Source organism: Vanellus vanellus (genome assembly GCF_965231255.1).
Source record: "Vanellus vanellus genome assembly, chromosome: 9".
NCBI classification, from domain to species: domain Eukaryota; kingdom Metazoa; phylum Chordata; class Aves; order Charadriiformes; family Charadriidae; genus Vanellus; species Vanellus vanellus.
In genome coordinates, this window is record NC_138914.1 from 12,001,735 (window position 1) to 12,026,982 (window position 25,248).

General features: G+C 43.7%; 1 protein-coding gene across 1 annotated transcript in view; it reads right to left on the reverse strand.

Annotated features, from left to right (window-relative positions):
- The window catches only part of PLXNB1 (plexin B1), a gene marked incomplete at its 3' end in the record, with an annotated part of 68,966 nt that overhangs the window by 27,638 nt on the left and 16,080 nt on the right, over nucleotides 1-25,248 (reverse strand). Inside the window, exons 2-7 of the mRNA XM_082487743.1 lie at nucleotides 9,137-10,280; nucleotides 4,281-4,463; nucleotides 3,729-3,857; nucleotides 1,822-1,922; nucleotides 1,003-1,135; nucleotides 98-254 (exon numbers count right to left, since the gene is read on the reverse strand). Of these exons, the coding sequence (XP_082343869.1) occupies nucleotides 98-254; nucleotides 1,003-1,135; nucleotides 1,822-1,922; nucleotides 3,729-3,857; nucleotides 4,281-4,463; nucleotides 9,137-10,270 (1,837 nt within the window). The 5' untranslated portion in view covers nucleotides 10,271-10,280. The remainder of the gene's footprint in view (nucleotides 1-97; nucleotides 255-1,002; nucleotides 1,136-1,821; nucleotides 1,923-3,728; nucleotides 3,858-4,280; nucleotides 4,464-9,136; nucleotides 10,281-25,248) is intronic.

Consider the following 25,248-nt stretch of genomic DNA (forward strand, 5'->3'; position numbering starts at 1 on the left):
ATGGCTGTTAATCCTGGTAATCTGATGGACCTACAACGTACTTTCTCCCAACAATGTTATCAGAGCTATCGTGCTCCATTTAAAGCATTTCACTGACCTGCTCCTGTTGGCAAAGCTGGTGCTTGGCTGGGATCTGGAGAAGGACACATGATTCCTGACTCTGTCAGAACTGCTGGGCTTTCATAATCTTCAAAGTAACATGAGTAAAATTCTTCCTCACGCAGAGAAGGTAAGTCCGAGATAGCCAGGAATATCTACCAATTCAATAATATCTAGTAAATAATTTGCCCTCTAACAACTTCTTCTTAATTTCATCTAATTTTCTGGTGGTTTTTTTTTTTTGTTTGTTTGGTTTTTTTTGTTTGTTTGTTTGTTTTTTTTTTTAAGAGCCCCATAAAGTAGTTGTCTACATATATACCCGTTTTCCTATAACGCTTCCTAGGACTGACTGTTCCATTCATCATCTATTGCAGTTCCCAAATTGAACTTGGCATCCACCAAGTGATTGGAAACTTCCCCCTTTGCCCAAGTCTCTAGCAAAAGACAGTTTCTTGCCACCTCCTGACACAATGACAGACTTCAGGACACTGTAGCACCTTCTTAGCTTTTCTGCCAGCTTTCTGATGCCAGACTGAAGCCATAATTTTGGGTAGCTTCTTTCAGATCTTCCTGACAGCAAGTGACAACACTCTGAAACCACAGACACGGGCACCTTATAGACCCAAAACCAAGGAAGGACCCCACCCAACCAGCCATCAAATATTCCAGAACACCCGGTAACTCTTAACAGGCAAGGACATTTAGTTTTATGGGGAAAAAACAATGAAATTAACAGCTCCGCTGCACCAGGAGATAAGTTCCTTATGTGAGGCAGACAACATGTGCTTGAATGCTCAGTGATTCAGGACCCCACTGAAAGCTACAGGAAGACTTGTGACACTTCAGAGTTTGCACGAGACTTTCTACATGCTTAACTATCATCAGAGGATCATCATCACTCACATTTCTCTTTTCCTCTCTGCTGATATTGGCTGGAGTTAGTGACTGGACAGACAGACACTGCTGTGTAGAGTTAAAGCTCCAGAGCCACTGCTCACTTAACCTGGACCGCAAGCACTCAGAACGACGGCTGCACCTGCAGGGAAATAGCAAGAAGCCCTGTGAGAGATCTGTGCAGCCCCAGCAGGACACGTTCGGCTTCCAAGCCCACACTGGCTGTCTGAAGCTTTGCTAGAGTCTTGGGAAAGCTGATACACAAGCCATGAAAGTCCCAGCCTCTCACCACCTTCAATAATAGGGTGAACTATTGCCAAAATATAGATAGGTAGGCACTTTTTGGGCATTGAGTCTCATTAACTACTTCCTAGGGCATTCTACAGGGAGACAGAGCCAGCAAGCAGACAGACATGCTCGAATAAACCATGTCTTGTTAATCAACATCAGTAGGAGAGCAAGAAGTGAAAAAGAGTCCTAAATAAGAGAGTGACTCCAGAAGAAGAGATAAGACAGTTTCTCTACATTTGAAATGAGGCAGTTTGAGCTGCAGTCAGGACTAAAACCAGGCTGAAATCCACTGGACAGGAGCATTGTGAGGGGTGACCACAGACTCCAAAAGCAATGGAAAGATACCCTTGTGTGCAACTGTCTGCTGGAGGTGTTTTAGGGAGGCAGACAGAGGAGTGGTAAGTTAGAGAATATCCCATAAAAGAACTAAAAATAAACTAAATCCAGACACACAGACATAAGGAAGATAGGAAGTGGAGACAATCCCTAAGCACTATCCCTCCAAAATCCTCGCAGGTGACCAGGGTTCTATCTTACCGTCCTTGAAGGACACACCAACCACAGTAGGGATCTTTCAGCGCCAGACAGGATTCACAATCCGAGTACAGGGAACATTCAAGTATGGGAACCTTTACCACCTGTCAGAGAAAGAAATCAGTGAAAACACAGCACACGCAACACAGGCCCCAGGTCTATGGCTTCTTCTGCCTAGCTAGGAAGTCCCATCATCTGCATGCTCACCAAAACTTCTTAATCCCCAATATTGCATAAAACTAAAGAAAAAAGGAACAAGTTTCCAGAGCCCATCTGCATGGCCATTTCACATATTGGTGAATAACATCTAAATGTCAGGCTGTACAGAGGCCCTGAGGCAAATTGTATTGCTATTAATGGGTTATCTGTGACACGTTTTGCAATAGGGAGACTTTATTTAGTGATAAAACTGTATTTTAATGAAATGGATCAAGGAATAGCAGACTGAATACCATTCTCTTCTGCTTGTCTGGACTCTGTCATGGGAGATCATCTCTCTTGACATGTAGGCGACTGAAGCTGGAGACAGCAGCTCCAGCTGAGGCCTCTGAATGCCCTATTGCCCCACTCTATCTGGCAGAACTATCATTTTGACTGAAAGTAGACCAAGAAGCTTTGATCAATGTGAAACAAAAACCTTTTGCCATCTGGAGGTAAGTTTTACTTGCAAAATAATTCTGCTTTAACTTGCTACCCTTGCTGACTTCAGCCTCTTAACCTCTCCTTAATCCGCTACTACACTTCAGCTACTGCACTGTCAGTTACTTTAAAATACCAACTGCTAATCCCCAATGTATTACTTTTGCTAAGTACGTGATGTAATTTGCATTTTTTTATTAACAGAACAATTACCGTTAAGGATATATTTCAGATCTCCCTAATCTTCTTCCACTCACAGATTTCAACTCCTCCTTTGAAGTGTTCCAAAATTTCTGAGTATCTCAAAGTGGACTGGGGGAGTGGGAGGGTGAAGGGAAGCAGTGCTTTTCCAGCATGCTCTCATTTTTTGTTTGTTCTTTCCTTCAAGAGTAATGCAAGGGCTGCTTTTCCTTTGCTAGGAGGATCCTTTTCTTTCCAGCTCAAGGAGCTGATATGAGTGGTGGTGTACAAATCCTCTCAAAGTATCCATAGCTGGATTGCCTACACAGCAGACACCAATATCCCAAGAGCCTGAGGCATCACACAATGCCTCTTCTCCTCCAACTGCCAGTGGACACAAACAGAACTACAGAAAGCAGGAAAAGAAGAGGGAAAGTTGCCTCACTTGGCTCCTTATACAGCTTGATTTCATCTGCAAGACTGTTATTATATACCCAGTCAGAGTGCACCTCTGCTATCTGAAGACACTTCCCACACATTTCTGTGTTTTGTAGGTTACATGCCTACAGAAGAACAGCTTAATCTTTTAAGTGATTGAAACCACATTTTTTTAATTACACAAAACTCCCCTTTTCTCTTTTTAATCTTTTGCAAAACCAAGATAGGTGACATTATTTGCGAACCCAGAAAGCTCACATTTTTCTGCTCAGAGGGAGATGCAAACTGTTGTCCAAACAGTTCCTGCTCAATACAGAGGAACCCAGGAATTTGCAGTCCCTTGTTTTCATGCCCATAGAGCAGCCTTTTATAGCCTGCAGTTCACATTCCTCCATCACTGCTGATACAGCCTGACTTACAGAAATGCACATGCAAACAGGCCATGGTTTGGGGTAACAAGACTTCCTCCAGACTTCCTCCAGCTTTTGCAAAAGGCCAGTCCCCATCCCTGTAAGCCAGACTGGCAGGCAGCTGCTGCCCAGCACAGGCTTAGCGATACACACCATTTCTCTGCCTCCCCCACTCCCGTCAGTTGTTTGTCTGGACCTCAAATGCTTTCAACTCTTCTGCGTAAGGGATTTTATTGCTCTTACCGTTGACTGGGTCATGACGAAGAGGTGCTCCTGCAACTGGTCAAACAGCAGGTCTCCACTCACCATGCTGTTTAACTGGATAGCTAAAGAAGCGTATATATGTGCACCTCCCATTGCTCCTAAGTACACCTGCAAGAAAGTCACAGTTGTATGCAGACAAAGTATCACAGCACGAGTTGGGGTACCCATCCTACATCAGGAACAAGTTGGAACCACTGCTGTGTGTGAGGATTTCAACCTCCCCCCAAAATCTCAACGCAGTGACTTCAGCCACATGAAGCATGTGCTGAGCAATACTTGTGGAAACCACATAGGATGCACCAGCCCTGACGCTGGCTCAGTGCAGATGTAACCAAAGGCAACATGACCACTGTTTGGGGCATTCACATTCTCAACAGTCGGTACCATGTGAGAAGAGATCACCTGATAGTGGTGTTCTTTAGTAGGAACCTGACTTCCCAAGGGATAAGAGAAAGTGCCTTTTTTCCCCTTCCACCTGAGCATCCCTGATTAGTTTTATCTTCTTTGCTTCCTGTCACGTCCAGATTATACCTTGTGTAGTCTCCCTCTGCTGTCTCCCAGAAAAGCAATGGTGTGGCCATCCTCCACATTCACTGCCACAGCTGTCAGACGGGCCTCTGTTTTCTCCAGGAGAGGCGCTGCTTCCAAGGGTACCCGGCTGGCCATAGGGCTGGGTGTGTGGTCAGAGCCACAGGGGTAGGCATAGAGGGTGTCCTTTTTTGGGGAGCAGAAAGAACAGGGAAATCAGTAGAAAAAAAGAAAAAAAAAAAAAAAAAGAGGATACAAAGAACATTAGTACCTTTAATACTTCCTACCATCCCTTACACCCAAATTCCTTAAACAGGAGCCCCAGCAGTGAATTCAGCTTTGAACCCCTCTAAGCTTTTTGACTGAGGGTAAAAACCCCAGCTTTTAATAATTAATTTAGGTATGTTGGCTGTTTGTGCCCTCACAGCATCCTGCAGACATTTCAGCTAAGCCCATTCAGTATCACTAATGAAATGTATCCAAACTCTACTAAATTCTAAAGTTCTCTGAAAAACATTACTGGCTATACACTGCTATGACACAGCTTTAGGGAAGATTCATTTTATTTTTCAGAACAAAACAGGAAGATGTGAATTTCTGCTTCCAGTGCAAAACCACCTGGTCACAAGCATCGCCTCCAACAACTAACATGGTTTTGTTATATCACCTACAAATTCTAAGCCTGGAGTAGAATCCCAAAGCATCAGGACATTACATAAACACAGGGTGGAGTACAACCTGCTCCACAGAGCTTACTAACTACGCATAGAAATCATAGAGCACATACAACCAGAGACCCACAAAAAGTCAATACAAGAGTCACCTCTGCACACTGCTTCAATTCTTTTGAGTCTTGCGAGACTTCTGAAAATTAACTCCACAGCACTGTGCAAAAACAGCCCTCCTTCTGTTCCAGTTAGATCCCTCCCAGTCTCACCAAACCTTCACTTACTGAATTCTAAAGGAAAGAAAAGAAAAGCTGCCAACTTATTTACTATTCGTATGTACAGAGAGCAGATATTCCATCATGATTTATCTTTTTCCTAACTAACAAACTCAGTCTTGTCTAGGATAGTTCCTCCATTGCGTTATCTCTTTCTTGACACTTTATTCTGTGTCTACTTTAATTTTACAGTATCCTTTTGGAGACTGAATGCAGGATTGTTCACCTGACAATTACTATTAAACCCACCATTTTTTAATCGATTAGTGGCTTGTCTTCCAACAATGTGGTTTGTGTAAACTAATGATCTTCATCATGTTATCCCTTACGAGTAACATTTTCACGGTCCTCCTCTCCAGCCCCTTACTAATTACTCTTACAAAGCTGCGTGTGGAGCAGAGGCATTAACTGCGCAGTCCACACCGACTCCAGCTCTCTCTCTTGCCTCGGGCCACGTGATTGAATTTAGACTCCTTGTGAGCAGGGTTTCATATTCCTTCTGTCTGATGTCCATGGCTTTGCACTTGGCAACACTGAGCTGCATGGTACCATCCGGCACCAGGCAATGGAGCTGCCCCTGCCGGAGGTCAGCGATAACGGCACAACATGGCATTCTTGAGACATCTGCTCATCACCCCTTGTGGACCCCATGGAAAACCTGACCCTTTCCCCCCTACCCTCCCATTTCTCTGTGGGTTTGTTGTTGGGTTTTTTTTTTTGGTTGGTTGGTTGGTTTTGTTTGTTTGTTTGTTTTTTATACTTGACTGCTTCCTGGAGAAACTAAAAATGATTAGGAGCTTTTGACAAAGTCTACGGAAATCCTACGGTAAAATATATTTAACCTGCTGACCTCCATTCACTTCTCAAATGTATTGCTATTATAGCAGGCAAGCAAGGCTCGACATAGTGGTTCCACCTAAGAAACCATGCCAGTTAGACCAGCACTACTTTCATTCTGATGCTTTATTGTTTCCCTTTCAGATACTAATTCTACTGATTTTCTGCACACTAGCTGTAAGGCTCTGACTTAAAGCCTCAGAGGAGGTTACAACTTTTAATGATAGTTAGTTTTTTCCATCCTCTAAGCTATCATTCATTTTTAGTGACAGATACATTTTTCTTATCAGCTCTGTCACTTGGTTCTTAAGCTTCTTCCAATCACCTTCTTGTAACTTAAAGATTTCTATTTCTCCAGTTGTCCAGTTCCTGTAAGATTTATTAGGAAGTGAGTCACAGCCAAATTTCCATACTCAAAAGCATCAAGTATTTGTGTTTGAATGGGATTCTAGCTATCTTTTGCAACCTTCGTATCAATTCAGGCAACCACTGAAGGCTCCTGCCCTCACTACTGAGGGCCAACTTTTCAGTTTGCTTTAAAAAAAGCATACAAGTCAGAAATAGCTGTATCCCATTTGTGCTCAGCACATATACCCATATATGATGCTAAGGGCAAGTCACTTCACACACCCCGTTTATCTCCCATAAACCAACGTGACCTGTGCAAGCTCCCCCAGCGCCAGCACAGCCTGCCCGCAGCCTCACAGCGACTGTCTGCAGTGCAGTTAATCACAGTCAAGCACTGAAACTTGTTCCATTCTACAGGATTAAGACCATTATAATTGTATAACGTGCTTGTATGAATTTACACAGAAGCTGTTCGAATTGTTTTCAGTGAATAACATCTTGGCAATGCAGCACAAAACACTCTTCAGGGATCATCCAGTGCGATGCAGCAAGTTCAGATGAAGAGATAAAGCTGCTGCCATGAATTCTGGTGTGCCCTTCTTGCATTACACAGGTAAGAAGCACCGATAGGACAAACCTATATCCATGCACGAAGGGGACAAAGCTCCGTGCAAAAGACAAGTTACACACCCTGAAAACTACACCCACAGAAGATAATGTAGCCTTCCCAAGCCTTGCAGAAACATGTTTCACACTTCCAATTATCAAGTCACTAAGAGCATGCACATAGTCTCCTGCATCTCAAGACTAATGGATCTCCAGCAAACTAGAACAAATGAACTGGAACATTCTTATAAAAACAAGCTTGCTTTTTTTTTTTTTTTTTTCAGTTGAAGAGATTGTATTGAACGGTAAAAGCCAATCTTAGCCTCTCCCAATGGGCTAAAAATAGGAGACAGTGCTAACTAGGGAAAAGGGCATACCTTGCGCACAGGCTGGTTCAGAGGCAGAAAAATGTGAAATTAATTAGCAGTATCCTTACATACAGCACAAGCTGCCACTATTGGAACCAAGTTAAAACTGTTCCTGCATAAAATGTTCATTGACAGCCGCTTCCACTCAGCACTGAATGGAGCAGGCTGGAGCTGGCACAGACCCTTACGTGTTGTTAGACACAATCTTAACGACAACCGCTACCATGTACTGAATGGTGAAGGATAAAGTTTGTTAGGACATTTACATATCATTGGACACACTTGTTAATAAGATGCCATACTTTAGTCAGCCCACTAGTGCCAAACCGTGTAGCTGGGACCCTGCGACCACACAGCAAAGACTGGCCTTTTTCTCTCCCACCCTGTGTGCCCACTTCCGCACTGGATCAAATGGTACAGGGGGTCTCTACATAATTTTGAATGCAGGATTTTTCTAAAGTACTTACGCTAGTTTGACATTTAACTCTCTGAAGTTGCCCTAAAAATCACCTGTGACAATTTCTTCCATGTGGCCCCACAAAGGACACGTGGGGCATGACTAAAAAATACAGTGAAAGCAGGACATCAAGCTGGGCAGTCTCCTGCTTCCCAACGCTTACGTACTCTTCTTGACCTTACAATCATCCTGCTCCAAGTCTGTTCTTTACCCTTTCCTTGTCCCACAAGTACTCTACAGTCAGCTTTAGCTACTGAAAGGAAAACCATAATTTTAAAACTGGTTTTGGACCACACATCCAAACTCAGCGACTTCCAAAGCTCTGTGGTACCACTTTGCTCTTTGTAGCATAAGGCTGGACAGCCTGTTCTGTAGAAGACAGACACACGATAACATGCTGTTCTGCTATGGACTGGCAACGCCCTCGGTGAAAACAGGCTACTCACAACCACAGAGCCTCACGCGGGGACACTGCATCCAGCACCACCCCAGGAGAACGTTGCTGCTCTGTGTTTGTGCCACTGTCCCGGACATCACAGCACCAGCCAGCGTGGCTGACAGACTGCAAGGATTCAGGGTCACAGACACTTCAGTTCACATTTTTATCCTGCAACATCCCATCATGCCTTTGCCATAGAATTTAAAGAAGGATTATCACCTGTTACAGCTTTGGAGACAAAGAAGAACCAAAAAGTTCTTCTTTGGGCACAAAATATTGCAGGGCTAATAGAAAAAAATCAGGATTTTGGTGACACTTGTTTTCGGTTATGTTCTTTTTTTGTTCCTGAGTGCCCTTGCAGGAAGTTGTTGAGGTGTACCTCACTATAAGCAACAGGGACCCAGCACACCCCTTAAATTCCCTTCACACCATACAGGTGTATGTGCACATACTCCTCTCTCCTTCCCTGCAGTGCAGACCAGGAGATGAAGATACTGATACAAACCTGAACTGCAGCTCTACTGCTCTTGCTTGGTGTTGCCATGAGCCAGGCCTCACGACCAAGTCACACCAGATGCTCTCCCCACTGCCACACACAGCCCATCTCCCTCTGCAAGGAAACCTGCCCGTGTAGGGCAGAGAGCTGCAGCAGCAATGAGACAGACTGTACTTAAAACAGGACGCAACAGTTCTAGCATCGCACTGTGCAGTAGCAAAGAAACAGCCTGAGCCCAGAGGCTTTTAACCTAAGCAGATTTCAACACCCATCTGTGGGAAACAGACTGACTTCAGGAACACAAAGCAACACAAGAACCCATTGCAGACTATTCTTTAGCCTGGCAAAGGTGCAAAGCCACTTACCGCTGGCAGCTGGACACAGTTGGAACTGACATCGTATTCAATGTATGCCACTTCTGTCCCTTCTTCTGACTTCCCATCTCTCATGTAGCAAACATCCCTAGTCCAGTTGGTCAGGCGATCCACCTCCTCCATTGAGTAGACGCAGAGCGCAGACTCCTCGCTCAGTTTGCCAGAAGCAGCCTGCCAGGCAGAGAAGGCTGCAAACAGCACTTCTCCCTCGGTGTCCAGCTGCCCCTGGGCCAGGCCTGTTCCTGGCTGGGTGACATAGGCTGCTTGCAGGAGGCTGTATGTATTGGCTTTGCTCTGGCAGAGCAGAGGCAACTCTACGTAGGAGTAATAATGAGAGTCATCCAGGCAGATTCGCGAGATGTAAGTCTTGTACTCACGTGATTGAGACTTGAGGTCCCGACGGTAGAAGAGGAAATAGACGCTCGAGCGATAAGTGAAGGATTTAATGAAATGGTGGTTGTACTCGGAAAGCCGGCCCACAGCCAGTTTTGCTGTTTCTTCATAGGAGAAAATGGAGTGAGAGTCTGTTGCTTGAACATCCCCTCCGTGGGCCCTGAGATTTCGGGTAGTGATGGGAGGAATCCCTCCTCCAACTCCTCGGCTAGTGTAACCTCGTCCCACAAACAGCAAGGGGACCTCATCCTTGGAGTAGGCTATGAGTCCCACAGTGGTGATATTGGGATCATTCGCAGCAACGTACTGAGTGTCACCGGGGCTCTCTGGTCGGAAGAGGACGTGGTCAATGGACGTGAGGCTCCTCTTCTCACAGATTCCCTGGTGCACACTGCCACATACAATAAGCTCCTTCTGCACGGTGTTCACTAGCAGCAGCTTGTTGTGATTGTCAGTGTGGTGTGCCTGAGGGCACTCCAGCTTTGAGACCGGAGGGAGGCAATCTTTACTGTCCAGAACTGGCCCAGTCTGAACCACGTTCTTCAGCAGCAGATCAGATGTCAGCTGAAAGAGAAAGTTGGTGGCCCCCAAGTAAATGGTCCCAGACTCCAAGTCCATAGACAGGTGGAGGAATTTCGTAGCATTGCGTGAGAATGTGACATACTGCAGTCCCCGTGGAATTGCTGCTCCCAAGAAACAGAGAACAGGAAGGAGGAACGTTCCCAGAGGCATGGTAAACACTCTGCAAGAGAGGAAAAGCTGTTATAACTCCTCATGAACCGGGAGTGAAGATTAGCACTCATCAAAATCCTTCAATAGCACTCTTATTATGAGAAGCAGGCAAAGAGAACATGGATAACCGCAGAAAGCAGAGAGCTAGACACAAAGAGCCAAACACAGGACATTTGCAGAAACATCAACAGAAAGAGGTCTGCAAGAGTATTGGAGACTTTACTCAATCATCTCCACATCAAGATGACAGGCACAGCATCTTCAGGAGAAGCTGGAATACTGCAAGTGATGTTCTCAAGGGCTTTCACAAAGACTGCTGGGTGGTAGTGGGGAAAGATTCCCTTCACAAGCCCAGGACTTGTATCAAACTTGCTGAATAAACAGTCCAAAGCACAGATTCATCAATCTGGGGACATAACCTAAGGAGGAAGGTTCTATCTATACTGTGACAGAAGGTGCTTTAAACACTGAAGTTGATCACTATTCTTGTAACATCAGAAAAAGCCATGTTTAACCACGCTCCTGCACAACTCTTTCCTATGATGCTATATTGGAAGTTCTCCAGAACAGGACCACATTTCTACAGCAGCCAGCACATCACATACGTTGTTAATGAGCAACACCACAGTAAAACAAACCTCTGTCCAAGACAAACACAACCTGCAGGATCATTGTTTAAATAAACTGCAGCTAGGATCCAATTCAGAGCAAACTAATAATCCCTTTGCTCTGTATTTGATCTAGATATCATAATTAATCCTTCTCTTTCTTATCACTTACCAACAGCCTCTTTTGGGTCTAAGGCTCTTCCACTAGTGCTTCAGAAGGAACCTTCCCATGCCACTGCTGCCACTGAGCATGGCCCACCCAAACAGGAATGCTCTGCGGTGATGCCAGGATGAGGCCTCCAGAGAGTCAGTCATGGCAGCTTCCCATCACGCCCCTGGGGCCACCAGTCTGGCCCTGGCCCTGCGGGTTCCCATCTCCTTGGGCAGTTATGCAGAATGTCCAGGGGAGGGGAAGACCACCTTATCCTGCTTACTTGTTCCTGCACTCTTCTAGAGGTGAAGGAGGAGCTGGCACTCATGTGTCCACAGCAACTCTACCAGTACTGTAAAAGGTGATTTAAATATGCCTGCTCTGTGGACAACGCTCCATTCCTTCCCTGTCCTGTGCCCCAAAGTGCAGGCAAGGCCAGACGGGGTGGGTGTCAGACAGACCCAGGGAACCACCAGACCTGTTCTGCTCCCCTCTAAAGGATCTTTAGATCAACCCCTCTTGAAAACCACTGTGACTCACCCAAGCCATGCCACAGATGGGAACAACTGTCCTGAACAGCATGGGGAATCCCACAGCATGGTGGAAATGTGGTAATAAGCACCTGCAACATTTAGATTAATGCTTTCCCCCCAGAGAAAGGGCAGCAGCTGCAAGTACTCACAATTTACTACAAGTACCACATTATCTGAATTGAGAAGTAGGTGGTGATGCAGCTGTGAATCTACTCCCTTCTGTCCCTCCCTCCCTCTTGCAGGCAAGGTATCCAAGCTACATACAACTTACACAGATGCCAAGCTGGGCCAGAGGCTCAACAGAGCTGGTGGGTACAGTATCTCCTTCAGAACTCATCTGTAATCTGCTGTACTCATTTTAGCAACTCAGCTCCTTGGGGGTGATGTCAATTTTGTAGTTAAAGCTAAGAAGACTATCATACTTCCCTCCTACAGCATCATCTTCTCTTGGATCTTCTTGCTAAGCTCAAAGTGCTGTTAGTCCAGAAGTGCTTAGAGCACAGTGGTAGAAAAAGATCTGTAGCGTTTCAAGAGAAGACTACCCCAGCATTTACTGCAGGATTTACCCAATTTAGGTCACAAACTTCTCACCACACAAACTGTTCCACTCGTTCTATGCAGCGCCCAAGCACACAGTGTGCAGAAAACACAGTAGCAATGCTGAGAACAATAACTGTAATTCCTTTATTTCACTGCTATTGCAAAAAAGAAGAAAAAAAAACACAAAAAAAAAACCCAACCAAAAACAAAACCACAAAAACCTGCTTTCCAGCTCCTTTGTCAGTAAAACAGGCATCTTTGCTCTACCAAAAGACCGGTTGAGAGGATTAGTCTCCTTGTGAAATCCAGCGGATGGAAGGTATTATAAACACAACACATTATTAAATATAGGCTTTGTGAAGCTCTGGAAAAGCTCCACTTCACATGGTTATTGTAGGTAAGTAGGTAGTACTGTCAGGATATACCCGCATGCAGCAATGCTGGCTCTAGGCCGGCAGCTTTCCCCCAGAGCACACAGCCACCGATTCACACCATACCAGCACTGCGTTTAGGTTACGTGCACACTCAGGCTTTTGTTTGCCCTGATAATGGACGCGTAGTGTTTTCTGCTCTCAGTGCTATGAACACACTCTGCTTCACCCAGATTCACAAACAGAGCTGAACTAGCCTCAGAGCTTCTTTCCAGGGTGGTGAGAGAGTGCGCTGTAGCACATGACAGAGGTCCTCATCACATGGAAAGCATGATGAGGGGTATTTATAAAGCCAGCAAGTCCATACGTGTAGACTGAAGGATGGAGCTCTAACTTAACTATATCCCATCAGGTTTATATCAGTAGAGGATATCTTGCCCCAACTCCGACATGAGTTATTATTTTATACGTTCTCACCATTTTTATTGGAGAAAACTTTATTCAAGGAACTGCTTAATCATACAACTGCCTTGGTACCTCTGCACAGCCATCATGCAGAGGTCATGCTCACTTGTTGTGCAACTCTGTCTGGAGTCTCCTCAGTTTCAAAGCTTAAAATGCCTGCAAACAAAACAACGGGCTGATGACCATCCAACAGCAGGAGCTTGACTACATTGTGACAGAGCCACACTGACATGGAGGAGAGAGTCTTTGATCTGGAAGCAGCTGAGGATCAGAAGACATCATTACACTACACCACTTACAGGAATCTCTAATCTTCTTTCTAGCTAATGCAACCTTCCTATGCCAGTACTCACACAGTAAAATGGGTGTGTGTCTTTGGAATTTATGAATTCTGAAATACTCGCTTTCTGGCTGGAGGTCATGCCTAGCCGCTGCAAGACTTTGCTCTGTCTACCACATACCATCACTGACAACTGCCGGGGCAGAACTAACGCTCATACCATACCCCCAGTGGTTGAACTCACAACCTAGCACATGACACCACTCGCGCAACACAGATCTTTTTACAAGCTCTCTGATCTGTAGTTGAACCTATCCCTAATGTTTCACTGAAAACATTTTACCTATCGGAGCACCTGTAGTGGAAAAAGAGACTCAAAAGCAACAAGCCCTTCATTCCAGCAGACCACAATCAAAAGCAGATCCTGCTGTGGTCAAATATCTGACCTCAAACTATTCTTCTTTCACTCACCAATATCCCCCAGAAGTCACTTTGTTAACAGCTTGTCCTCAAAGGTGTTCCAGGTAAGAAGCTACTATCTAGTCCTCATGACTCTGGGAAAATAGAAGGCAGCTGAGAAGACAAAAAAAAAAAGGTAGTACAGCATGTTCTGCAAGCTGGTTCTAATCGCTCTGAGCAATGGGTAAACACTGAATATTGTGCTCTTTGTTGCTCTTTGCTGAAAAGCCATTAGCAAATGAACTTGCATTTATTGCTAGGCGAGCAAACATACATTAGAAATGTGCATGAGTCTGTGTGGCTATTAGTAGTGAGAAGCATTCCCATTCTACGTGAAAACTGAGGTAACAAGCCAGCAGCATCTTTTGATTCAATTTTCCAAGTTGTTTCTCAAACATGGGCATCACTGCCTTTTTTTATTTCTTGCTCTTTAGTTAAGCTCATCACAACCTCTCTGGGAGGACAGGAAGGAGGAGGATAACCCACATTTAAATCTGATGGTTTCATGACAGGCTACACTTCTGAGCTCTTTATGGATTTACTGAACCGTTCTGCTTCCTGTGCTCACTGCTAGTTTAACGCAGCTGTTACAGACAGATTGCACTAAAAGTGTGTAGCCTTTAATTAATTCTGATGGCAATTGCCAAGGCTTAAAGATTCTTTTTAAATATTCCATTTTTTTGATGAATTCCCGTTAAATAGGAAAATGCTCTAGACAATACTCTGAACATTGCCTCTAACACACTGTAAAATATTAATATCCAAATGATACTTCTGAGTCTCATTTATTTAATCTGGAGCACAACAGAAGGGCTGGAGGATTAGTCAGTTCTGCCACAGAATATTTATATCACATCCACAAAACAACAACCAATAACGTGGAAGCAATGGCACTATTTTGTTACTTGGAATTTGAAATAAGACCGTGTTTTCCGTAGCACTATTTTTACCTCTCTGACCTCACGTATCCCTCTCAGAGACTTTACTCATTTATTAAAGAAACAAACCCAGAACTCATTTGGACACATTTTAACAACATATCAACACGTAAAGATTATTTCAGTCCTCACAGATTATTTCCCTAATACCACATCCTATCCCCCAAACGTGGAGAGGTCAGATAATGTTCCAACTTCTAGGCCAGATTTCATACTCAGCACCAATGCCAGCAGAATTACCTTCAGATAAAAAAAGTAGGTACCTGAAATTTGCACGTGCAATTTCCACTGTATCATTTGCAGAGCCAACCCACAGTGAGAGCACTAAAAGATTTAAAAATGAAAAGAATAATTCTTCCAGCTGCACGACGACACTTGTGCTCCAGCACATTCAAATCACCCAGCAGTGGGAAGACGACCACTGCTGTGTTTTCTGCACAAAACCCCTGAATTACAGCCCCCCCTTCTAAGTTTCATACACTCAACAGAGACTTGCTGTTTTCTGCTGTCAAAGATGACATTCCCATTAAATAAATTAATCTTTTTTGGAGCCTTATTTACTACTACCAGGCCAGTTCCCTGCTCTGCTGTTAAAGAACACTTGCAGCAAGCAGCTCCGGCAGAGATGAACACAAACCTCTGTTTTCCAAATAAAATTGACCCCAAGGAGAATCCCAAGTCCACGCTATCCTGTCGGAGCAGGACTGGCACAGACAAGGAAGCTCTGTTATACCACATGTAACACCAAAGCTGAGGTCAAAATAAATTAAAAACCCCGTCTAAAGACAAAATATCAAAGCTGAAAGAGCGAGTGGAGGTGGCAGAAAACCTGTACTTTCAGGCTACAGAATCATCAGCATTATTATATAAACACTTGGGAAAATTATGTTTTCTAAAGGCTTGATAATTTGTTTGTACTTTTTAGCTTAGATTTTAGTTTAGATTGTACTTTTCTGGATGGGGTTGAAGAAGTTACACTAAACCAATGTTGCACAAAATATTTTGTCAACTTTGTGATACTCTTGCCACATTAATGATGTTTGTGCAGTTAGGGTTCTTTGGAAAAACTGTAGAAAGTGCTTCTACACCCCCGGGCCTACCAAAATATTAATTTTAGCTGTACTGGAATTAATTGACGGCAGTGGACAGGTATTTCCCCTAAACAGCTCTAGCACAACTGATCTTTTCTCTCGCACTCATGAAAATGTATTATAAAAACTAGTTTAAGCTTCCAGTACAAATGGTTATCGAAGAGTTAATGATTAATACAATGTTAAATAGTGAACTTTTTATAGATCAAGACAAACTAAACAAACATTTACAAGGACTATAAAGCAACCACAAGCTGCTCGCTGTTAAAAGCGGCTTTCTTCATAGATTCTGTCATTGTAAATTGAGGGTTGACTTTTCACTTGACCGTCCTCTCAAACACTAACAAAATGTGAACTCAAATACTCTTTTGTATATACATTTTTAAAAAGGGAAATCAAGTCAGCTGTTAGTTTCTCTGTATCTTCACACAACCAAAGGATAACTTTCTGCCAGTGTTATACATTTGAAGATGAGTCCTTTAGGATCTGCTCCAACATTCTGCGTAATCAAACCACAGAACGCCACTAAACAATCTCTTCTTCTAGCCCCTGAGCTCTTGACTAAAGTCTCTCAGTGAAAGCAGAATTTTTTCTTCAGGCTCATAAATTACAGAAACTACCACCTCCCTGAGGGTTATTTACCCCAAGTGAAATGCCTTGTCATTTTGTCTAACTTTGCTTGTCACAGGATCTCCCACGTCAAAGAAGCTTCTAGTCGCTTTTTGTATGAACAGTTTGAAAACTAATCCTGCTTCTTAATCGTCCTTGGGCAAGAAGATAACGACAGCTATTCTAACTCAGACAGAGGTCCACCTACACAGAAACCCTGGCTCCAGCAACAGACAATAATAGATGCCTAAGAAGTAGTATAAGGGCAGACAAGCATAAGGCAATCCTTCCCCTATACATTCCGCCAGCTCTGGGCCTTCTGAATCACAGATTGCAGCCACACGTAATCCTTCGGACGAATACTTTACATGGTCTGAGCTTCTTCAGGCAGAAAGAATTAATTTTTCTTGCAGGTCTCTGAGCCCTTTCCAGCTTGCCAGCATCCTTTCTTTAAGGCACCTGACCTTGATGAGCACACCATTTTCACAGCCCCTGACCTGGGCATGCTGTTCCCTGGGATTTCTAACATTGCACACGGAGCAAATGTTACTTTCCCCAGTTTCACCCACCCGCCCTCCGTTTACCTGCCCAAGAACCTTTTGCTCCTCTCTAGCTGCCATATCACAAGTCAAGTTTGTATCCAGTCAAATATTCTTCCAACTAGTTAAAAAAAATATATCCTGTTCTGTAGCCTTTCGTGCGTGAAGTACATCCAGAGTGCCTAGATTGGTTTAATCCAGATGTAATAGAACCCTGCTGGGAAAGCAGAGCTCACTAAAGTTACCCATCCAATTCACCCTGCTGAGCAAATCCACCATTTCTACACAAATCTAGATACATCGAAGCTCATCACCCCCGCACAAACAAATTTGCTTGCAGAAGTTCAAGAACCCAGTTGTTGATCAAAATACAGACTAATATTGGAGCAGAGAGAAATACCTGCAGTACCCAGGAAATTCCAAGAGCAGATTTCCCATCTCCAGTTAACTGAGATCCAAGAGCCAGCTTTCAATCTGTTTAATATGAACTAAACTGATTTTAAAAGAACTGTCAACTAAGGCTCTTAGAAAAAAAAAAAAAAGTTAAACTATTGTGGAATTAAAGTTACAGTCACTATCATGATTTAATAAGTAGTTAAGAAACAGGAAACCAAGAGTTTCCCGTCAGAGGAAGGTTATCAGCAAGATCTGTAAATAATCTGTTCTGCAACCTGCACTGTTCAATACGTTCACATAAGATCTATGAAGAGGAATATGTCCAGAAGTGGCAAATTTTATTATTAAAAAAAATTATTCATCACAATCAAATTCAGAAAAGCCTGCAAAAAGTAACAGAACTCATACGCTTTTAAGTAATGACACAATATATCTTAGATGTCAATAAATACCAAAACCAACACAAAATATTCTAATTACATAAACACAACAGGATCCAAGTCAGCCGTTATCACACAGGAAAACTTTGGAAACTTGGTAGGTCAGTTCAGTATTTAGTATCAAGCAAAAAGGCAAATGTGACCTTCACAGTGATTAGGAAAGAAAACACATATCACCATTATGTTGTTGAATGCTGTAGGCAGTTCTGATTCCCACATCTGAAAAAGGAGACAGAATGACAAAAAGGACAACAAAGATGATCAAAAGCATGGAGCAGCTTCCATATAAGGAAAGATTGAGCAGAGTAGGACTTTGGATGGACAAAGAAACAACCAGGGGGAAGATATGGAAAATTTAAGCGATCTGAAACATTACATAGTGTCAAGATGAAAAACATGGAATAATCAACTACCATGTCTTACAATGCAGAAAGAAGAGAGCACCCACAAAGTCACAGACAACTTTTCTAAGACAGTGCAAAGATATTGTCACTGGATGTAGAATATTTTAAACAACATTTAAAATGCATAATTAAATTGTAGAGCTCACTGCTGTAGGATGTCATGGAGACTAGAAACATAAACAAGTTAGAAGAGGGATTATATAAATTAATGGAGAATAGATGTAGTCGAGATCAGATGATTAAATACAACTCCTGGCCAAGGAGGTCCCTACACCGATGATGCTCATAAGCTGGGAGTAAGGAAAAAAAAAACAACCAAACCCACAATCCAACACCAAAACAACCCCACCACATTATACATGCCCTGTTTCTTACAGTGCTCATTAAGCATCTGCTTCTGGCTTTTGTCAAAGACAGGATACTGAGCTACAAAGAGTTTTGCAATTTGCCCTAGGATGATAGTTCTATTTAAACTTCTTATTTTATGGTACATTTATAGATTTTATTTATTTTTAAATATTAAGAATGTAATTTGAGGCCAGCCTAATCGCATATTTAGGAAGCCGGAAACCTAACCTCATTGACTATTTCTAAAGGCATTATCTATCATATTAACATTTGGATACCATCTAGCCGACTCCTGACAGCGCAGCACAAAATTAATGCACGACACGGCAGCAAAGCAAGCCAGCATCACCCTCAGCAGACTGGGAAACTGAGGCAAAGGCCAGAGCCATGCTGCACAGAAGGGGAAGAACTGGGTTTAACACACCAACAGTGTCTCTTCCAGGAACAGCTCTTCCCTGTCTGCTAAACATCTGATGGAAACTTCTCAGTCAGATGCCGACTGAACAAAACAGGTAACATGTGTTCGCTGTCCGTACAGCTAAGCTTTGGGTGGCATTCAACAGAACCGCTAGTGCTAAAAGTAGGTCAGGGCCGTCCATTCTCACCAGGGAGAAAGGAAAGCTAAAGCACACCAGACTATTTGGCCAGGTATTACAGAAATCCTTCATCTGGGATTTCATCACTACTTCAAACAGAAGTGATTCATAATTTACTGGCCTCCACCTCAAACAAGGCACGCCTTCCCAACCACACTGCCCTCCCCATCATCAGGGGCACCTCAGCCAGGATCCTCCTGTTCTCAGCTTCGACTCCGCAGGCTGCGAAAGCTGGAGTCTTGCTCTGCGTTAGCTGCCCAAGCTATTCTGTGGTGATTTCTATAATGCAGAAATGGCAACTGTTTCCTCCAGAAACAGCCAGGACAGCACACCATCCTCTCGCCGTAATCACTTTTGCCTTAGAGTCTATTTTCTTTGGCAGGGCGCCCTCCAGAAGGGAGGGAGGAGACCTCCTGCAACCAGCACATGCTTCCCAGAGGACGGCACCGTGACCCCTAACCAAGCTCTCACGTCCCAGAGGCAAAGATCACAGTCCCAAGGCAAGTCCTTTTGAATCTAGCCTGGCCTTGGAGTAACCTAGCAAGAGAGGAAAGCAGCTTCAAACACCCTGTGAAAGGAAGCCGGTCCTACACTTGCACCCCAAGAGGAAACCGTGGTCTCCATGACAGCCTCAGCCCTGCAGGATTGCACAGTGGAAGGGAGACCAGAGAGACCTACTGCAAAAGGAGTTCATGCAGCTTTACAGACCACAAGCATACACACAAGGACCACATCCCGAGCTCCACCATCCAGTTGTTAAGACGCAAATTGGAACCGTTAAACACTGGAGACTGCCTTGAATAAATCCTTTCTCTCTGCAGACACGGAGCAGTGCAGGGTGCTCTGGCCTGCTAAAGAACAGCATTTCCTCAACACCCCAGAAGTCTTCAGTTTTAGTACCAAACCAGCTCTATAAAGAATGAATACACCCTGAGTGGACAGGAGGGAATTCTTCTCCTTGGGGTTTTCCTTCATTTCAAACGAAATTCACTTTTCTGCCCTCCCCAGTAATCTTCTGGAGAACCATACAGCCTGACAGTCTTCCCCTATCACTCCAACAGTGTCAGCAGTTCTGGCTACAGTCATGAATACAGGCAGCAACATGCAAATCAATTTAATGCAATGCAACCACATGAACAGCATCTATCCCTTCCCACCCAGAAGAGACAGCAAAATCAACAGAATTCCACATCACCACCACAATCTCCTTGTGGTTTGCCTTCAAACCTGTATTACTCAACTCATTTTAAAGCATTATCAGAAATGAAGCTTTGATCAATTAATCTTCCATAAATTAGTGCCTAAGCCTGGAAGGCTATTAGTAGTCAGCTACAAACTATTAGGCTCAATATTCTGGTAATTAGGTTACACAGGTCTGCTAGATAATGATCGAAGTTGAGGTGGCCAGACATCTTCTTCCACCTCTAAACCAATACCAAAGCTTTCATAAGGGCAAGAAGAGATAGCAGCACACCATGTTGTTCAAAAAGCCTGGGGACCTTCCCAAGTTGCTCATCACATGTATAAAACACAATAGCTCCCACTGCACTACTGCAGAAGACTGAATAGGCTGGGTGCAGCCTTGAGAGCCAGGATCACCTTCACACCAGTCTCAACAGCCCCAAGCAATGACCCTCCCACACAGGCTGGGATCTTTTATATTGAGTGCTTCCGAATGTAGTCTGACAAAATGGTGGCACAGGAACCACCCATGAAGGGCTCTCAAGGTGCACGTGGTTGAGGAGCCACAGGCTGCTAGCAGCGATGCAGCACACTCTTCCACCCTACAGTCACAGCCCTCCGTCCCAGATATTGTCCACACTTGGAAGTTCTTGTTTCAAGGATAAAATTCAGCACACCAGACTGCATACAGATAAGGGTGGAAGGACTCCTACAGTGCATGGGCCATCAGGCAATGCTCTTCACTCATACCACTGTGGGTCCACAATCTGGCAGAGTGAAAATGAGCAACACAAAAATGAAGCGGTAAAGGAAGCAGAAGCTAGGACACTGCAAGATTTGGTACTTGGAGAAATAAACCACCTGGAGCAAGAGTTCTCCAGACACTCTGTTAAAAGGCAGACATCTAGTCACACCTTATCCAGAACAAGGAATTTTATTACAAGACAAAATTCACTATAAGAAATTTTAACACCATCAAGTGGCTTTGCAACATGAGCTTCTGTTCTTATCTGTACACTCAGATTGAGGAGATCCTAACTTTTATTTTAGCAAAATATTTGAGCTCCTGGTCCTGTTCAAGGCAGAGAAAGCTTCTTCAGTGATGTCCCAAAGGCGCCAAGGTTCAGAACTGCATACCTGTTCATGGCAGCCATGAATTTTAAAGGCTTTTCGGTTGAGACTGTTCTCCATCTGGTTTGCTGCCCTCCCACCTTCGCAGTCTGACAGCCACTGGCTGGGCAGGACTGACTGGCTCTTCCCTTTGCCTTTCAGGGAAGCCCAGACCTTCACCCAGGGCCACAGAGATGCACTAACAGGTCTGCTGCATAAGCTGCAGTGCTAGTCTGAAATGCAAACTGCTATGAGCAGGAATTGCAGCCAGTGTAACCGGCTGACTGTCGGCATTTCAAGAGAATGCTACCTTGCCACAGTCACCCCTGGGCAAAAGTGCCCAGGAGACAGGAAAACCAGATTTACGGTAGTTTGTTAGGAATAGCACTGAGAGTTTTACATCTGAGTGGCTGCTTTTCTGCTGGAAGGAACAGCTAGACAAGAGCAGAGAGGCTGGTAAGGCGAACAAGGAAAATGTATGCACATCTGTGCTGAAAGGATAAACCATAGCCTTTGGTCAGCACAGTTCTGTTTGCAGACTGTCCTGGTTCCAGGCACCTTTCCTGTGTAATTTTAAGCTACATACTCCACACAGGAGGGACTGTGCCTTCCTCTGGGAAACAAAAATGTTCAACTCTGCCACAACATAGAGTGTTTTAAATTAAATCTTCTCAGGGCTTAGTGGGGAAAAAACTAGTTGAAATCATGGGCCAGCTAGGAATAGAAAAGATCACACAGGCTAAACGTGAGTTCGAACTACATCTAATCTGGACAGACTACCTGAAGAATGGCAGACGGGCCCAGCAGTCACAGGAACAGGCTGAGAGAATCATTGCTGGAACAAAACAACTGATGAAAACAATAATTGAGAAACTGAGAGTGAAACAGGAAGGATGCTCTCTAAATGGTGCAACAACTGAGCCCATTGCTACTCTGCAGTGATGAGACTTCTGATTTGGGATAGCGACATATTCCTGCATCAAACAGCTGACTAAATAGGCGCAACACACCAAGAATGAGAGAGGAACAACCAACGGGAAGGGAACTTAAGCCTACTCCACCTAGTCCCGGTCTTCCCCAATGTGACCCTTGTCCTTATCCTGTCTGTGCTCCACCTGGGTTCTTGTCTCAGCCCCAGGCCCGCGGGACTCCTCATAGCTGTAATCTGAGCATGTGACTTCTCAGCCAGTCCACGGAGTGACTTTCACTACAGAACACGAGATGCAGACAAGTCAGATTCTGTATCCTTGCAAAGGAGCTACAGTTTTCCAAAATACATCAACTCCGTCATAAGAGCCTCCAAGAATACTCATCATAGTTCTGCTACTGGTCAGCTTTCCATTGCTGTTCCCCAATGAGGACAGCAAAGTTAGTCACCAAAAAGTTAAAAAAAAAAAAAAAAAACCACAACAACAACAACAAAAAAAAACGGAACAAAGGACACTACCTAACAGCAGAGACAGCATGTCCCTAGGGACAAAAAGACAGATAGCCCGACATTGTTCTCTTCCTTCTGAAAGAGAAAGGAAAAGTTTGAAGGAAAAATTAGGGCTGTTCTGTATCATGCCCTCTGCAGATTTGGGTAAGCATCTAAAACCAAGTGCAAGACTGGACTTTCAAGGGTGAAGCATCTAGAAATGAACCCTATTTTCGAGTTATTTTTAAATGTTTAGACAGGACCTAAAATAAGACCAGTGTTTTGAGTACTTCTGAAGAGTATGAACCTCACGTAGGCCATGACATTTTTAGTTTGAAAATGGTTTGGAACAGGCATTGTATTGTTTATACATCTGCTTATCACCGATTTTAGCTCAAATTAAGTTACAGTCCATTACCAGGCAAGAAACACTCTTTTAAAGGCGGGAAATTCACACAAATAAGATTTAGGCAGCAAGACAGTCTCTGCCACTCAGTAAAACACCTACCGTTTTAGAGCAGCAGGAACAGTATATGCCTCAGAGAAAGGGAGAAAGTCAGCTTCTTTGCTTAGAATATTTGTCTTCACACCACCCTTCCTAGCTGCGTAGTTTCCAGAAATATACCCTCCACCTCTCTTCAAACTCAACAGTCTGCAGACTCCAACAGCTCACAGGCAATGCTTTTAGCAAGTAAGAGGTGCACACAGTACATCACAAGCGGCACAGAACCAACCTAGACCACAAGCTGTGCCGTCTCTGTTTTTACAAGTTTTATTTGTATCCCCCCTCCCGCTCCATGCTGACAAACCCAGCTCCAGTTTTGTGGCTCTGGTGATGGCCTGAAACATAAGTACAAAGCAAGCACATAGTAGCACTTTACCTCCCTGAATACTCTCCCAAGCTTCAACAATGTGCCGCTCAGGGTTTTCTTGGGATAGAGGTGGTTTCTATGCTTTTAGTAACCTTCAATAGCTCCTTCTTCTATAGAGCTGCCCTGCCTGTGTCCTCAAATACACACAGATGTTTGGCATTCACAACATCCTGTGGCAAGAAGCTTCCCAGGTTAACTGCACACATCAAGGACTAAGTCATTATTTGTTTTTAAGCTTACTACATGCTGGCTCCATTCAATACCTATTCATACTTGTAATGGAAGAGGCAAAAGAAGGTTGCTCCCCCTCTAACCTTTCCATGCCATTCAGGATTTGAAGATAACTATCACTTATCACTTTTCAGGTGGAAGAGTCCCAGTTAATTCAGTTGCTCTTTGTAGGGAAAGGTAATCCTCACCTCTGGTCTCTGTTGCTGCTGTTCCATTTCTAATAACTGAAGACACCTTTCTTAAGATGCAATGGTTTTCCTAAAGCTGCAGAAAACTCAACTTCCATATGAGCTGGAGAAACTAGCATGATGAATTTAAATACAGCAGGTATTCCCAACCGCTATAGTGAATTGCTAGTCAGGTGGTTCTCTGTTAAAATATATAGCCTGACTTCTTAAACTGAGTTTGCTCAAAAGTGGGTTTACTTTCAAGACACAGCATCCAGCTACACCTTCTTCCTCCAGGATAAGGCGCATTTTTCAAAAACTTTCTCTCCCCATTAGTGCTTTGAAAATACAAGTAACTTCCCTACATTTAATTCACCCTGTTCTGATGAAGCATATATCCCTTGTGACAAAGGTCGAGTGCCAGAGCTTTATTCTGTCATATGTTCGTTATGAACATTTCAATCCATCAACGTTTTTCTTCAAGTATGGGCACAATATTTAGTGATTTCCTGATGCTACATAAAACAACAATATCCTTAACACACCTTGTTCTTCTAGAGTCATATAAGAATACTTGTTTTTAGGCACTGTTTTTATCATGACTCCCTCAAAATCCTGAGTGATTTCTTCCACAAGTGCAGTGATCCTAATTGCTTGCTACATTCTTGATCACCAGATATAGGACTTTGCTGTTTATACATGCTTAGCTCACTGAGCAACCTAAGCTTTCCGGTCAGGCTGAAATACCTGGCTTTTTTATGTCCTTTGCCAGTTTCACTGTTGAAAGTTAAACAAGCTTTTTTAATATACAGAGATACAGACAAGTAACTGGAATTTAAAAAAAAAAAAAAAGTGAGGCCATTAAAACCCAACAGAATTCAAGGGAGGGCAGATATATTACCTAGAGTTACAACACTCAGTGCTAACAGCATTTTTAAAAATATAAACCTACCTCACAATTTAGGGCTTTGAACCATTCTTTAAGGGTTAGAAGGAACACCTCACCCCACAAGCAGCACATAACTGGTCCTGATCAAAGGGGAGAACCCTCCTCTCAAGGTGGTGGATATCAAAGAGCACACAGGACTCAAAAGTTCATCTCATTGAGCCTTTAACTTGAGCCCAGCTATTCCCATCTCTTCCACTAGATCAGATGGGCAAAGCACTTAGCTCTTCCTAGAAGCTGAGCATCCAGAATGCAGCGCAGGAGAGCTGACCACATCTTTGGTGA